The 17,735-nt window shown below is 36.4% G+C and overlaps 1 protein-coding gene across 7 annotated transcripts in view; it reads left to right on the top strand.

Moving 5' to 3' along the window:
- The window catches only part of LOC122817027 (copine-3-like), a 2,295,182-nt gene extending 2,279,114 nt beyond the window's left edge, over window positions 1-16,068 (top strand). For all 7 annotated transcript variants that reach the window (XM_044090160.1, XM_044090159.1, XM_044090157.1 and 4 more), the window contains one exon: window positions 13,100-16,068. In XM_044090160.1, coding sequence (XP_043946095.1) covers window positions 13,100-13,216 — 117 coding nt within the window. In that variant the 3' untranslated portion in view covers window positions 13,217-16,068. The remainder of the gene's footprint in view (window positions 1-13,099) is intronic.
- The last annotated feature ends 1,667 nt before the right edge of the window (window positions 16,069-17,735 follow it).

The following is a 17,735-nucleotide window of genomic DNA, read 5'->3' as shown; positions in this document are numbered from 1 at the left end:
TTATGACCGATGCAACTACACACCCAGGAATAAATGAGTACATATCAGTCAAACCTATTTTAGAATTATGAGAAAGGTATGCATTTAATTTGTGAGTATTGTACAGCATTTAACATGTTAATATCATTATTAAGGTCTATAGTTAGCATTATCAATTCATGATTTCTTATTTATTTATTTATTCACATATATAGGTATTATTTTTATGAAACATGTTTAGACAGAATGTTTTTAATGTATTTATTATTCAGCAAATAATTTTTAAGGGGGTTTGATATAGCAAACAATATATTTAAAAAAACTTTTTTAAGAAGATACACAGCACATATGTAGGTATGCATTATATAGCAACAATCAATCTAGAATATAATTTGCACATAGTATGACACACATTGGTATTGTCGTATATTATGTACTTGACATGTATATTAGGAGCACACAGTTTATGCATTGTTTGACTAAATTTATGATATTTATGTGACTTATGTATATCAAGTTAGGTGTATGTATACATTTACAGGTTTCTGACTTTTGTATACAAATTGTTATACAGCTTTAAATCTTTTTAGCGCCAATTCAGCTATTTAAGCAGTGTATGAATTGGGAAGTATTGTTCTGAGGAAGCACACGATTTAGTGTGTGAAAGCGCTTAACCTGAATTGTTTCTTGTGCAATAAAAAAGTTTTTTTACTTGGCCGTGGAGTCTGTGAACACAGATTTGTACTTCTTGAGACGCTTTGGCAGATTTTTACATTGGCGGTGTTTGCAGGTTGACTTCTTGACTCATTGGCGTTTAGCGTGCTTTTACGCCACTTTGAATTTCTTTGGTAATATACGCTTGATCCTCAGAATAAAGGGAAAGGATCTTGCACTCCTTGGACGTGCAGGTTCTACCTTGACAGGACTAAACCTTTCAGAAAATCTGACCAGCCGCTAGTCAGCTTTGCTACAGAGGCAGAGGCAAGGCCATTTCAAAGCAAACCATTTCCAAATGGATAGCACAATGCATCCAATTCTGCTACAAGCACCATGGAAAACCCACCCCACAGGGGATCAGACCACATTCCACTAGGGATACTTCCACCTCTACAGCTTTTTTCAGGGGTTTCCCTACTAGGGACATTGTGGAAGCTGCAACCTGGAGTTCTGTACACACCTTCACCAAGCATTACCACTTACCTGTTTTTTTCCAAGTCCAGAGCTGTATTTGTTACAGCAGTCTGCTGGCCAGCCCTAACGCTTCTTGACTGCCTCCACTCTTCCTCCGCTGTGGGAGTCAACCCAAGTGTGATGACTGCAAGAGTGAAACACGAAGAACATAGTACAGTTGTGTACACTTGCCATAAATGTAGATGTTTGAGTGTATTCACTGTTGCAGTCCTGGTTTCCCTCCATCCAGCCCCCTGGTTTTCTCTATCTTTTCTACCTCTCTATGGCCATTTTTAATGGCAGTGGTATTTACTTTTTACTGGTGGTGTTCCCCACCATATACTAGCTTCCTAGTTGAGGGGCTCCTGACATTTGGGGCAAGAAAAGCTGATGTAATGGCATTGGCTGCCTGTTTTATACTCCTGACGATCTGACGTCATGGAAGAGGTGACAGCATCTGATGCAGAAATCCCAAGACTCTGGTATTTGGGCCGATTGAGGGCTACCTGCAGGCAAATAACCCAAGTTTGATGACTGCAACAGTGAATACACTCGAACATCTACATTTATGGCAAGTGTAAACAACTGTACTTTTTGGATAGTGGTATTTTAATTCTATTAGTTAATATTGATTGTCATAAATATCTTATAGTCATTATTTAATAATGATATAGGTCTATATGAGATACACATGTTTGGGGATTTATTTTCCTTTAGGATTGGTGTGATTAAGGAGTATCTCCAAGAGGGTGGTATTAAAGCTTGTGACTGAATTTCTAATAGAGTTTTATGGAAGGAGGGATAGTATGTTTGAAGGAAAAAGTTTATATATTTCCATAATTATGCCATTTATACCTAAAGCTTTATTATTTTTACCCTCTTATTGTATCTGTAATTTCTTTGTAGGGTATGGGTGCTTGCAGATCTAGTCTTAATTTTTCTGATATTTTTTTTATATTTAAAACATTTTTCATCTAGATTTAATTGATTGATATGTATATATTTTCTTTTTGGAAATGTTCCTAATAGTGATTTCTGTAGGCATTAAGGATGTCACCTATATCCGAGATATTTTTCCCTTTCTTTTCATGGCAGATACTTTTAATGTTGTTAGCTTTTGTTTTTTGATTCTTGTGGATAAATTATGTAGATATTTGTGAGAAGTGGTCAAGGTATTAATTTTTAGTTTTTCTAAAGCTAAACTAGTTTTATGTGTTAGACTTTCATTGTCCTTATTGTTTAATACTTCTACTTTCTTTTTCATCTCCAAATGATTTTGATTTTTTTTCTGCTTTTACTGACACAAGTTTGGATTGTAGATCTAATAATTTAGAATCCCATTCTCTGATATTTTTTTTTTGTATACCAAGTTAGGGTTTTACCATATATGTAAGCTTTTAACGAGTCCCATATCATTATTTTATTTATCTCTGTGGTGTAATTAATATCTAAGAAGAACAGTAATTCAGACAATAACCAGGCTTTGAACTCTTTAGTTTTAGTTATATATGCTGGAATTCTAGAGTTAAAGATTAATGGTTTGTACCCATTTTGAAGTTTTAGTATCAATGAATTGTGGCCTGAAAAGGGGCAGGGAGTGATTGAGAAATTAATGATTTTAGAGTGCAAGTGATGGGCAGCAAATATTGTATCTATTCTAGTTTGGGTACCAAATCTGTGATCTTGATGGGAGAAAAACAAAGATTTATCTTCTTTAAATTTGAAAGTATCTACAAGATGAAGTGATTCTACCCAGTTTAAAGCTTTTGATGCAGCAGATGTACGCAGCTGTCTTTTATTTGTAATTTCAGAAATATCAAATATACAGTTAAAATCTCCTAATACTAAGTTGCCTTTATAATTACTGGAAATGAAATCCAAGTGTTTTTTAACAGTTCCTGTTCCAATGCCTGGGACAAGTATAGATTGGCTAGGGTCCATATTCTGTTGTTATATTTAACCATTACTAATGCCATAAGGCCTTCTTTATCTTCATACTTATAAATGATTTCTGGGTTAATCACATTTGTTTTCCATAAAATTGTTACCCCATTTGTCTTTGTCTTACAAGTGGATTGCGCCAATATCGTATATTCCTTAGGATTCCATTTGTAATTGTTATTTGTTTTGAAATAAGTTTCTTGAAGGAAGACAATTTGTGCTTTGTTCAGTTTTAAATATTTCAATAGATCTGATCTCTTGCTAGGATTGTTTAAGTAAGCCATTGGTATTTAAAGATAGCTTTTCCTGGTTAGGGGTCGCCACAGCAGAAATCCGGTCTGCTCATGATTGGCAGTGGATTTTTACAGTGCTGAGTTGCCAGCCCGACGCCCACCCTTCAATGAAGTTTTGCCCATTCAAGCTTGCACCTACCTGCATGTCTTTAACATCACTCGACTACGGGGAGGACATGCAGACTCCACACAGAAGGCACTCCAGCTGAGAATCGAATGAGAGAACCTCTTGCTGTGAGGTGACAATGCTAACCGCTGCACCACCGCAGCTTAGTCTAAATAACCTAAGATGGATTTAACTTTATTATCTTTAAATACCAAAGCCATTGGTATTTAAAGAAAATAAAGTTAAATCCATCTTGGGTTATTTAGACTACGTATTTTTTGTTTTATTGTTACTATTAAACATTTTCCTCTGATAACTATAAAGTATATGTTTGAGCTTTTAAAGGAAATTATCAGTTTTATACTTTTGAGTGTTTACCAATAAAGTAATGTTTTGGTCAGGCATACTAAAAATGTTTTTGTGAAGTAAATTTAAATTAATAAATGTTAACAAAGCGTAAGATCCGCCCTAGCCATGGAATGAAAATCATTCCTAATCTTACGGATAAACCTAAGTTCATCAGATTATCGTTCATACCTTGACAATCCAGAACATCTCGGCTCCATAAATTGAATTATCATATGGAGAATATTTGTAAAAGGAATAAGCAATATTCATATTATTTTGAACAGATATAGTACTATTGTAGATTAGACAGAATTCTAATACAATATAAATGTATACTTATTGTATAAGCAGTTAATATTTACATGAAAGATAGATGACAAGCAATTCAATCATAGTAAAGTAGGATGTATCATATATAAAACCTCAGTAAAAGATTATAGCACACAGTTATTTAAAATGTTCACCCTTACTGATAAAGTATTTCAAAACTTATTACTTAATATAAATAGATGGTAATAATATTTATAGCTAATGTTTATAATACAATGTATTTTACTGGATATATCAGAAGTTATATTTCATTGTTTGCCAGCATTTAAGTAATCACTTTGTTTGTTGGTAACTTAAAGCATCAAGTTTGTTTTATGTTAACATTGATGAAAGTTAGTGCATTTTAATTATCAGTGCATCCCTCTTCCCCCAATTTCCTACATATAAGGATTTTCCTGTCTGTCATTTCTTACTATAAAATGAGTAAAATTATAGGTTAAAACAAATTCGCTTATTGAAATTAATGATTTCAAGTTCCCTTTCCATATAAGTTGCCATGTTATGGCATATACTGAAAGTTTTTAGATTTAAATGGCAACATTCCATTTTGTATAATCCGCAAAGGTTAATCTAAGTGGTTATTGTCAATTTAATGCTATTTGTTCAGAATTTGATTGTCACATTCTGTGACATTAATAGTTCAGTCTTCTATTGTTTCCCTTGAACAACTTTGTCAGTTTGATGTCATGTATAAAACATTAGTTACCTTGGTAACAGCTTAAGTATTATGTATGGTCAAGATGGGTTACAAAACCACAATTCAAGTTAAAGCAATTGTATGACTTGTTATGCACATTTACTTACATGAGAAAATCATACCCGTGGTGGTGGTGCTGCGGTAGCGTTGTCGCCTTGCAGTAAGACGCTGTCCAGTTCGATTCTCAGCTAGAGCGTAGTCTGCGTGGAGACATGCATGAATGGGCGTACCTTCATTGAAGGTTGTGCGTCAGGGCTGGTAACTCGGCACGTAAAAATCAACTACCAATCATTAGCGGTCCGGAGTTCCGCTGTGGCGACCCCTAACCGGGAAAAGCCAGAAGACACAACAACAACTTATATGAGAAAATCATCATGCTTCCCCTTGCTGTTCAATATAGTGTATGTCATTTATGACAAGTTAAGACAATGTTATACACAAGCCCATGTTGTTAAATCCTGTCTTTAATATCTCAGTTCAACAGACTGCTTCATCTTATATGACGATTATATATTTTATGTCTAGATTTACTAAAATCATACATTACATAGCTATTGTTTTTTTTTTTTTTTTTGCTGTTGCTTAGTTATTTGAGAGACCACAAACTGTAATGCTTATTATTATTATTATTATTAGCTCCTTCCAAGCATGTTTATACAGTCCATAGACTTTAAATTATGAGACCCTTCTAGTTTCTTACTTGTTATAAGTGTATTTCCATCCTTGCATACACACGTCAGTACTTCAAGCACAAGCAACAATCCTCATCCAGTTTTGCCAGAATACCATTAACTATGAGCGGACAGTAATCCGCTGTGGCGACCCCTAACCAGGAAAAGCCAAAAAAAGAAGTTCATGTGGTGTGTTTCCAAGCTGTTCTTAAAATATCCAAACCAGTATTTGTCCTGTTCCATTTTACCAGCCTGTTCCATGCAGTGGCCACTCTGCCAGTGAACCACTCAACACACCTTCCATTCCCACAGATATTTCCAGGAAGGAAATCTGATGACTCTCTAGCACTTCCTGGCAACCCCAATCACCCCTAGAATCAGTTATCCCCATATGCCCAACACTTGTGAGCAAGTACACCTCCCAGACCACTGCAAAGGGTACTGCACAAGACCAAGTGCTCTTAGTCTTTCACAATAACTCAGACTTCCACTCTTATGTAAGTCTTTAATGTGTTTAGACTAAAATACATTTTAAATATAAAACTGCAAATTTTTTTTTTTAATCAAGAATCAACTTAATGAGCTAAAGGAAGTATTGGGAGACCATCTAATATGTGTACATGTGGTTTAAAAACAGCCCTTTTATTATATATATATATATATATATATATATATATATATATATATATATATATATATATATATATATTCAAACCAAAAACTTCATTGCTGAGAATCATCTCGGAGGCTCCTCAGAGCCGTTAAGCATTATCGTGACTCTGTCTCCGTTACCATAGCAACCTGGGAGCGTCTGTTTCTGTTAGTGTGTCTGTGTACTGCATACCAGAGGCTCGTGATGCACCTGAAGCAAAGCTTCACTTCATTGCAACTTCAGGCCTAAATTCCCTCCCTTTCAGCGAGGCAGCAGCCAGGAAAAGAACGTAGAGCAAATAGATAAACAAAAAAAAACTCCCAACAAGATGCCGCAACAAGAGAACAAATTCTTCCAGCCTTCCCACCTCTCACTCAGCAGATTTATAAACAGACTATTCTCTGCCAAAATATCCCAAATCACAGTTTTATCCACTCCCTTCCCTGGATCCAGCCTAAAGCACCAAATGTCTCTTCCTAATACACAAGCATCAGTAAACCTCAATCACAAGCCACAACCCACAGCTTCCCGGAGACGAAAACGGCAGCATACAACAGCTGCCAGACAGCTGCATCCACACACACACCATGTCAGGCTTAATCAAACAGCACTCAGTTATACCACCTGCCATAATTGATATTAACTATGTTTAGACAGAATAATAATGACATTTGTACTAGCTGCCAGACACGGCTGCGTCCACACACACCATATCAGGATTGATCAAACAGCACTTGTAGCTGTGATACCTGCCATAATTGATATTAACTATGTTTAGACAGAATAATGATGACATTTGTACTAAGAGCTTGCCACTACTATTTTACCAGGATATATACATGACATTTCTAAATCATACTTTAACTGAAGAAGGCCTTAGTCTCCACGACAGCATTTTTTTTTCAGAACACACTACTGTTACTGCTACTATATATGATGATAATTTGTTACATTTGAGTCTGAACTCTGATGAATGGTACCTTGTTGAATTGGTAAATTAATTACTTAAATTATTATAAATAAAAACAATGGAAAATGAACAAGATAAGTATTCATTGAGTTCAAGTAGGGGAACAGAAACTACTATGTTTGTATTGTATGTTGCTTTGTTTGGCTTGCATATAATGTAAAGAGTGACCCATCTTGACTTACCTTTGTGAAGAATTGTTCGACTCTGAACATTCTGAATAAATCATTACTGTTTCTCATTTGTTTAAGAAACCCTCCTTTTTCAAAAAAATAAAAACAGATGACAAGTGATGTACCACATCAGTTGATACTTTGAGATATGTAGCTGTAAGAGTTATTTTTTGGGACTGTTATCTTGGAATCAAGTTTTTTGTTTCTTCTTTCTAGCATCAGTCCAAGGATTTGTTTATTTTATTCTTTTAAGAGTAGGGGCCATCCATTCCATTTCTTCTGGGATAGACACTATGTTGTTTTTGATGAATATAGTAGCTTCTTCTAAGTCATTAAAGGTTCTCGTCTCATTGGCAAAAAGTATTTTTATCTTGGCTGGAAAGGCCAGCTGTGCTTTAATGTTGTTTTGTTTCAACAGATTTATTATTGGCCAGACTTTTTTCCTTTGTTCTAGTATTCTGGAAGAATAGTCATTGTCAAACCTTATCAGGCTTTGATTGTATTTTAAGGGTGATTTTCTCCAAGCAGATTTTAATATTAGTTCCTTGTCCAGAAATGAAAGACATTTTATAACTATGGATCTAGGTGGAGTATTTGTTGAGTTAGAAGCAGGTTTCCTCCGTGCTCCAAGCTCCCTTTCAATTCCAAATGAAAGTCCCTCTTTCAAGTATAAAAATTCAGGAATACAGGGTGTTAAGAATGAAATAACGTCTTCTCCTTAAGTGTTTTCAGGCAGACCAAAGATCCTTATGTTGTTTCTCCTTTCCCTGTTTTCTAAGTCATCTATTTTGTTAAGCAGCCATGTATTCTGTTTATGCAGAAATTTATTTTGGAATTCTTCCTCTTTGAATTTCCCTTCAGTGTCATTTAGAGAAGTCTCTATATTTGTTATTTTTGTATGGTGTTGCTGTAATAGTTCCTTAAGAATATCAGTCTGTTTTTGAGAATTTAATTTGAGGTTTTCTAAGTCATTTTTACACCCACCCATCTTCAAAGATAGTTCCTGTAAGGTAGATGTCATCAATTGCAGTTCTTTTTTCAAAGCAGCATCTGGATGAGAATTCCTTGAGTTGTTCATATTCAGTGACTCAATATATCTCCAAGTTACTTGACAGGAAAATGTTTGTATATCTCCACCAAAATTGATATTTATGTAGTGCAGTAATTATCTATAGATATCTGATGTTTTAAACTTGAAAATAATAAAATGTTCCTATATTATTACACTAGTTTATGGAGCTCTCAAAATTCACTGCTCTCAGTTGGCCGTCTAGGCTCCACACCCCTGTTAATAAGGGTTTTGGTTCCATTATTATCTGGTCATGCTGTAGGTAATTACTGAATACAAGTCTCCTAGCAATATTGAGAAACATTGATAACTTTCTTTTGTATATTTGAAACACAAGGAGTCCAGGAAATCCTGCCTAGAGTTTCTTTGTAGAGGACTTGGACAAAGATGTTTAGACCAAAGAAGAATATTATTAGAAAATAAGCATAGAGTAATGAACTGATAAGAGCTGAAAGAGAAAAGTTCTACAGGAGAAGTTGAGGGAATATTAGAGGAGGCTAGCACCTCTGAAAGATAATAAACATCAGTATAATAAAGTTAAAAAGGGACATGGAATAGTGTTTTGAAAAATTATTGGTATCAGAGATTTTTGTTGGGAGGAATATTTCTCAAGATTATATCATTATACCAGAACTGTTAAAAATAGTTCTGCAAATGAGAGAGCAATAACCTGAGAAGTAATATTTTTTTTACAGTTTTGGACTAACCTATAGTTCTAGTTCAGGGAAGGCCAGGTGACATCCTGCAGCCATTTATTTTTTTATAGGAATTTCTCCATTTCAGATGTCTTTACTGAAGACATTAGGAGGTTAATGGAAAACATTTTCTTCCAGATTGAGATGTCCGGGCTGGCTCATTTTCAGGTACTGACTCTCATTAAGCAGTATCATTGGAGTGAACTAAATATGTCATTCTATGAACAATCTCTCACTAGCTCTTCAGGTTCTGATGGGACAACCCTAAATGTTTTGGGGGTTTGCTCGAAAAGAGATGCTGGAGTCTTGGCTACAGCTGATGAATGATGCCCTTAACAGTTATGAGATCTGACTTGGCAGTGATGTCAATCCTCTGATGTTGTGCTCCTACGAACATTTCAGTTTTTTGTTTTTTGGAAAATAATTTTCATTCGAGGGAACTAGGGAAATGGATCTATTCTTAAGAAGCAGTCATCTCCCAGGGGATACACTGAAGACATTTTTTCCAGCATTATTACCAAATGGGATAGGTTATTTTGAGCACAAAAAGGGATATTGGCTGGGCTCTCAAGGGCAGCTAGTGTAGTACATTAATTCCAATTAATAAACAGCCCAGGGGATCTATACAGTGATCAAGGCAATTCATAGGGGTACCAGAGTTTGTGGCTTCCATCATCCGTATGGTAACACTAGCAAGACATGACATGCAAAGAATACACTAGTAGCTAAAAGTCCACTGGGAACATCAACCTAATCTGTTTGACAGGTGCAGTCCCACCTTCCCGTACGTCTGGAAGGAGTTTACGTGGTGGCCCATGAATAGAAAGGTGAACAGTGGTTGATCATTCTCTGTACGTGAGCCCAACCAGACAGTGAATACATTGGGCATTGCTTGGAGTTGGCCTGCTCAAGTAACCTATGGATCGAAAACAAGTGAGCCCAGTCCCAAAGAAGTCTGCCTTTTGACTGCAAGGAAATGTTAGCAATCTCACTGGCCTTTGAAGACTTTTCAGCTTACAGGGAGCTCTGGAAGGTAGCTACTCCACATATTCCACCACAGTGGTGTGATATTTTAAAAAAAAAAAAGAAAGCAGAATCTTGACAGCCAGCCATAAATAGCATGTAAAGAAGTCAGTATTCAGAAGTCTAATGAGGAGGTGACACAGATTTGATGTCCTTCTATTCTAACCCAACAGTTGGAATACTGCAGCATGGAAGAGAAAGGACATCTATGGTTATGGTAAGATTTTACACTATTTTTTCTCATTCCCCCAAAAATCACATTCCCCAGTAATGCATAGAATTTCCTTGCAGCAATATTGGGGCATTTCTCATTTTCTCCTTCCTGTGGAGAACACCCACTCTCTTTCATATTAAGGATTTTGCAGGATGTGAAGGAGAGAGCTTTGTTGTTTATGATGATAGCATACTTGCCTAGACAAACAGATGCCAAATTACAAGTATCTGTAAACCTATTCCAGCAGAATCTGGTTCCCTGCTATTAGGGCTAGGCAGAGAGTCAGACTGGCTTCCAGGATGATTTCACTTTCATTCCTGTTTAGAACCTGCTCTCTGAAGACATGCACAGAATTCTGAAGGAGGCCAGGAAACCTAACACAGGGAAGCCCTGTCTGACAAATTGAAGCAGATTCCATCTACATGAGAGCTTAAATTTGTCCTGGAAAAAAAAATGATGTTCCTGTGCCATTTCAAACCAGCTGCTTCTGTTCCACTGAAATATTTATGATGGCAGGTGGCCTTTCTGGTGGCCATAGCATCATCTCAAAGAATTTACAAACTGCAGGTCCTACCACAATAAGGAGCCTTTCACAGTGTTTCAGAGGGGCAAGGTTCAGACTAAGAGTGAGCCCATTGTGATGGTGAGCTCAAAATTCTTTATAAACCAGAAAACAGCTACTAGCTTTCTTCCCCAGTTTTCTAAAGTAATTTAGTCAGGTCTCGTAAGTAAAGGGAAAAAAATTTGCATTTGTTAGATTTCCACAGGCAACTAAGATACTACCTGGCTAAGGGAAAAGATATATTACAGACAGACCCAGGGAAACAGGGAAGACCAGTGACAGTTCACACTCTGTCGTAACTTGAAAACTGTTTTGTGTTATGAAAAACATGCAGGGACAAGTTAAATCACACTCTGCCTCCATGTCTGTAATGCTTATTATGCATGTTGCTTAAAATACATTTGTGAAGCAGCTATTTTGTCCTCCATCCATAACTTTTCCAAGCACTAAGCTGGATATGCAGTTCAAAAGCAAGTCAGGATTCTGCACAGCAGTTCTGCCAGGGGTTCATGTCCCTGAGCAAGTTAAAGGAACTACCTCTGCATACTGCTACCCCTACTGTTGGTAGTGTTTTGAAAGTCTTCCCATTGATCAAGAATTTTACTACAACAGTGAGCCATATGAAAAAAAACAGTACAATTATACGAGCAGCTCATCATAAAAGTAAATATAAAAGTAAGATCAGTTTTCCAATAGGAGGCAAAATCCTGCAGACATTTACCTAGAAAATGTCTGAGTTGGGTTTCATGGATGGGAAAAAGACCAGAGGAGTTGCATGTCTACCAGTATAATTCCATCAAATACTGCACACTCTCTAGAGAGTATGGTCTGAAGCTTCGGGCTGTCCATATAGCAAGGTGGATACAGGAGGGAGAGCTCTTCTCTGCAGAGTGTATCTGTTTATCAACAGTAAAGAACAGCAGATGGCATGGGTCGTCTTCCTCTTTGTCTAATATGCAGGCAAGCATTCTTGTGATGAGGAATAATCTGCCCTTATCAACACATCTGCAGAACTCTGCAAGTCTGGCCAGCAAGGTAATTGTTTGCCTGTGGCAAATTTCCATTGCTCAATAAGGAATTATCTACCATAACTGTGAGCCTGTTCAAAGCATAAAAAGTTATGGATGGGTGAGTTCTTCACAAAACTTGATGATGCCTGTATGGCAAACTTGAAATATGCTAATTTCAGTTAGTCAGAAAAAGGGGGGGCAGTGTGTGACTACTTGTGTATTAACAACATGGATCTGATTTTCAGCAACTGCTTGGCTTGCTTTTACTTCTTAAATTGTTTAAGTGCTAGTCATTATTGTTGAAATATTTGTATTATTTTCGGTTCTGGTCTGATATCTTTTGGATTGCCATAATTGCCTTATCTAAGTTAGTTACGTTGTAGTTAAAAATTATCTACTTTTTGCACAGGTTGCTGGGTTTCTTGTACTTTTAGGAATTGTCTTGGTTGCTGCTGGTTTAACCTTCTGACTTCATTTCTGTTATGCACCAATAGAGCTGATGTAGACCCTGACACACATGCAGCATTGTTCCACTGAACGCATTTTGGTTTTGCTCGATTTCTGAACTGTAGTTTATTCCTAATTCAAAGTTTTGCTTTGGAACAGGATACTACTTTTTTTTTTTTTTTTTTTTTTTTTTTTTTAAATAATGCGCGGTGGTGCAGCAGCATTGTCACCTCACAGAAAGAGGTTCTCCAGTTTGATTCTCGGCTGGGGTGCCTTCTTTGTGGAGTCTACATGTCCTCCCTGTGTTCGTGTGGGTTTTCTCAGGGTGCTCCAGTTTCCTCCCACTTACAAAGACATGCGTCTGGAGCGTTTCTCCCTGGGCCACCACTGAAAATTGGCTTTGTTCCAAGTCGGACTTTCCCAGTAAATAAATGTTGAATAAATAAATGAGAGAGCTTTTAGGAGGCAGATTATTGGTTTTCTAGCATTGAGTATCCAGGGAGTAAATAGCTATCCATCCCTTTCATACTGTAGTAATTGGTGTACTTTTAATTATGTTTTTCCTTACTTATTTTCTTATTTTTACTGGTCTTGCTAATAGTTAACAGTTTTTGCCATTATGGACAGTTTAGAATTTTATCTGCAGAAATAATTGCCAGAAGCAAGTCTGTTTAAGATCAGTTTGTGAGTACTAGGAAGTTGACTGGAAATTATTACACTACTTTGTGGCTTATCCCAATTTTTTTTTTCAGGAACCAAAGGAAGCTCTTTCTCAGGCTGTTCTTGCTGAAATACCAAACCAAGTTGTATCCTATTTCAAGTTGTTAGGACTTCCTCCAGTCAAGTTGCCAGAGAAGAAACAACCCTAAGTGAAATCTGAAGAGATATCAGTACACAATTATGTATAGCTGGACGGAACAGCAAACCACAGAAAGAATGTATTGTACTTAATATATCTATCTAGTTTCGGCTTTGAAATGCATTTTTTGCTTAAAAGTTTCTACTGCTGGGGAAGAAACAAATTGCAAATGGAAAATTATGTAAAATCTTTTTCACATACTGCACTTAAAACATGTTTAGCTGTTACAGACTTGACTCCCTTGCGAGTGCATTGAGCATCAGGAAGTGTTGAGAAATGGGTACAAATGTTAATATTTACAGTTTTGGAAAGGAGTTACAATGCTAATGTGTATCAGCAAATTGATAATTATGCGTATTTTCACATTCAAGTAATGGTATAGGGCATCATAGTATGTGTGCAATTCAGTGAAATTCAGGTTGTATTTTAAGTGCCTGATGGTGCCTTTGTAGGTTTCAAGACATGTATCAAAAGATCGATGATGAAGCATATGTTAGTGTATAATGTTCACACTCAAGTGATGGTGTAGGTCATCGTGACATGTATGCAGGCCAGCGAAATTCAGATTTCATTTTTTATGCCTGATAGTGCCTTTATATGTTTTGCTGTTGCAGATGTGCCTTATGCCCTTTTTGTTAAAGAATTTTTTCATTTATGGTGTTATAAATTGTATACTGGCTTTTCTCTACAATCCTCTTCATACTTTTGTGGCCAAAGTTTAAGAAATATTACAGTAAGTATTAGTGAGAATAAGCTGAAAAGGATTGTGTTGTTCTATTAGGTTTGTATTTTAATAACAGTTTGTCCTTAATTCCTTCTTGAATAGGATTATGCCAAAACTGCACAAAGGTAGAAGACCATTAAGGGGAGCAGAACATTTACTAGTATTCTGAGCATTAAAATGAAAAAAGGAATCACTATGTGTGAATAAAAAAGTAAGAAGAGTAGTGGGGGTCACATTTTCATATTGCCAAGTTATAATCTTTTCACTTTTTTCAGGGTCAGTCTGGAGTACGACTATAAGCAACATTTTATATGAGGTGAGAATTCTTGGTATTGTAAGGATAAGCATCCCAGTAACCAGACTGTTAAATTTTTACAGGAATTATCTCATTCTGCCATTTATAGATTTTTGGGAATGCTTAAATATGCTGGTACTTAATAAAATTATTAAATCTAAGTAGTATGAAATCATGTGGTCTGCATTTGTGTTTTGCAGGAGTAATGCAAAAACGTAACTGTCTTTGTGAATTTTACCTCTTAATCTGTAAGGTTAAGGTTTGTTGAAGTACTGCTGCATGGTGAGCCTGAAATGTTTCCAGTTTGAATCAACCCTCTCTTTTCTGATTTGCCTTATTTATAATCATTTTCCAAAGTTTGGGAAGGGTAGGTTATGTGGACCTGTAACTGTGATGTGCGCAGTATAATTTATGTTGAATATTTTTTGTTATATTGCCAACTGATTTATCAGAAATAATTTCCATCAAGAATAATTCACTAAATAGTGCTTTGACAAACATTCAGACTGCACTACCCACCCTGCCATGCAAAGGGCTGCCACATACCATCCTAATGCTTGTTATGAAAAATTCCAATGTTACCTAACCTAAGGAAAAGATGAAAAAACCCAGAGAGTTTTTGTTGAAGTCTTTCTTCAGTTGTTTAGTTTTGTTGAGTAGTCTTCATATCACTCAGTGATAAAACAACTAATTCACATTTGTTACATTGTTTCATTTCTAAATTTGAGCATTTACTCTGCTGAAACTAGTAATTGGCTTTAGGAAGATATAGGGCATTAACTTGACTGTTAATAATGGACCAAGGATCAGAAAACCCTTGTTAGCTTTGCACTAGGGACTTTTTAATTTACAATTCTCTCTTGCTGATTCATGTACGTTCTTTAAGTGTGTGGTAACAGTAATCAGTTTTAAAAAGGGTACAATATTGGTATGCGTTTAATAATTTTCTTTGCCAGCCTGATTTGGGGAGTATTTGTCATGCATTTTTTTAAAAGTATCCAGATTCCATCTCGTATTCCATGTTTTCAGAGGAGATGATGTTGCAGTGCATACTACACTGTATTGCATAAGCAAGTGCATTTTGTATACTGATTTGAAACTTCCACAGCATTCTTTTAACCATGCTATGTTGTATTATATGAGTAGTTGCATTTACTTGCAGATGTTTTGTCAAAGTCCTTGTACCAGTTTATATATTCGCAGAAAGGCTGAAGGACCACTGCTGATGCTCTACCCCACAGTGTAAGATGAGATCCATTCTCGTCAGCCTACTCGATGAGGATGGACTTTCATATTGAGATCTAATGTTATGACACACACACGTTTCATTTAGATTATACTGACATAGAAGTGAGTATGGCAGTACTGTAGTAAGACTGTTTCATTATTCTCTTGCTAATAAAATGTACCCCTCCTGTGCTCTGACTTGGTGGAACACTTTGACTCTTAAAATTTGTACTACAAAGTGATTTAGTATTCTGTCTGTTACATTGGAATTTTAATTGTCCCTAAGGGCAGAATGTATATTCAGGGGTAGAGCAGTAGCAAAACTGAACTGTCAATTTTCTGCTGAACATCATGCGACTCAGGCATTGATATCCCACTGTGAAAGTAGGTTTACAGTTCAGAAGTAGCATAATAACCACTTACGATGCACCGATGATGCATACTTGTTTAATTTACTGGGTGGTGCAGACATTTTCAATATTTTTTTTACTGATGCCTTCATTTTTTCTTATTTTTGGATTTCTTGTATTTTCATTGATCATGCAGAAGAATGGTTTACAGAATGCTTTTGACTGTTTGCACATGTACTGAAATGCAAAATAAAAAATCAACACAAGACTTTGACAGTTGTTTTCCTTCCTGCTTTTAAACTGACTGCAGTGATGCAGTTGTGAGACTGTATGTAATTTATACTCCTTATATTAGTCTTTGCATTTATTTATTTCATCTACATTTTTAACATTCCAGCTAAGAAAATGTTGAGCCTTTTTAAGGTTTTGGACAGTGAGCTTCCTTGTGTTTGGTGCAGGCTATAAGCAGTAGTAAACTTTATTTATAGATTCTAGATTGTAGAAGGGTGAGTTTTAAAAAGCTGAAAGTGCAGTAAAAAAAATCTGCTTTTACTGTATTTGTGTTTCTTCCTATTTATTTTGCTTTTGCGTCATCTTAAAAGTACTCAATTGTATTTATTACTGCTTGGTGTAACTCATTCTAAGCCTTTTAGTTTAAGCACTTGGGCTTCAGACCAGTTGTTTTACATTAGGAATGTTTGTGGTCTGCACTGTGGTGGCAGGACAGGTAGCTTACATCCTAAGTTGGGAACTGCTGATTGAGGGCTCCGTGTCTGTTATTCTAAAAGTGTATTAATTCTGTTTTAAGCACTTGGGCTTCAGGCCAGTTATTTTACATTAAAAGGGTTCGTGGTCTGCACTCTTGTGGGAGGAGAGGCTGGACTCTGCCCTTCTAGCTGGGAATTTCTGGTTAAAGGCTTATGCCTTCATATCTAAACTGCTTCTTACTGAAATTGGTACACCTTGTTTGCTGTAGCATAGACTAGATCCAGGCCTGCTGAATCTAGCTTTGTTTGTATAACCTGAGCACTAATCCAGGCATTCTTTAAAGTATTCAATTGTATTTATTACTGCTTGGTAGTAACTTGATTAAAGTGTAGCTATCATTCTAAATCTTTTGGATTAAGCACTTGGGCTTCAGATCAGTTGTTTTAAATTAGGAAGGTTTGTGGCCTGCACTGTGGTGGCAGGACAGGTAGCTTACATCCTTCTAAGTTGGGAACTGCTGATTGTGAGGGCTCAGTGTCTGTTATTCTAAAAGTGTATTAATTCTGGTTTAAGCACTTGGGCTTCACGCCAGTTGTTTTACATTAAAAAGGTTTGTGGTCTGCACCGTAGTGGCAGAACAGGTAGCTTACATCCTTCTAAGTTGGGAACTGCTGATTGAGGGCTCAGTGTCTGTTATTCTAAAAGTGTATTAATTCTAGTTTAAGCACTTGGGCTTCAGGCCAGTTATTTTGCATTAAAAGGGTTCGTGGTCTGCACTCTTGTGGGAGGAGAGGCTGGACTCTGCCCTTCTGAGCTGGGAATTTCTGGTTAAAGGCTTATAGTGCCTGCATATTTGAACTGCTTCTTACTGAAATTGGTATACCTTGTTTGCTGTAGCATAGACTAGATCCAGGCCTGCTGAATCTAGCTTTATTTGTATGCTGCTTGTTTGTTTACTTGTTATTTCCCTGAAACGCTAATTCCACCTAAAACGCGGCTTTTCAGCACTTCTGTGGATCCCTAGTGATATCTGCATTGCTTACTGTACTTATTTCCTTGTTTCACTTGAAAGAAAGTTACTGTTTGTCGTTTTTGCATTTAAGTTACCTGAAACACATTGCATTTAAGTTACCTGGCACTTGCTCACTAAAGCAATTATATAAGTCAGCACTAAAATATTAAAAGCACTACACCCTCACAAACTCCCCTTGAGTACCTCGTTCCC

Source organism: Protopterus annectens, chromosome 12.part0, assembly GCF_019279795.1.
Source record: "Protopterus annectens isolate FY-2018-M chromosome 12.part0, PAN1.0, whole genome shotgun sequence".
In the NCBI taxonomy this organism is placed as follows: Eukaryota; Metazoa; Chordata; order Ceratodontiformes; family Protopteridae; genus Protopterus; species Protopterus annectens.
The sequence above is the reverse complement of the archived record's forward strand: the minus strand, read 5'-3'. Positions and strand labels throughout refer to the sequence as shown.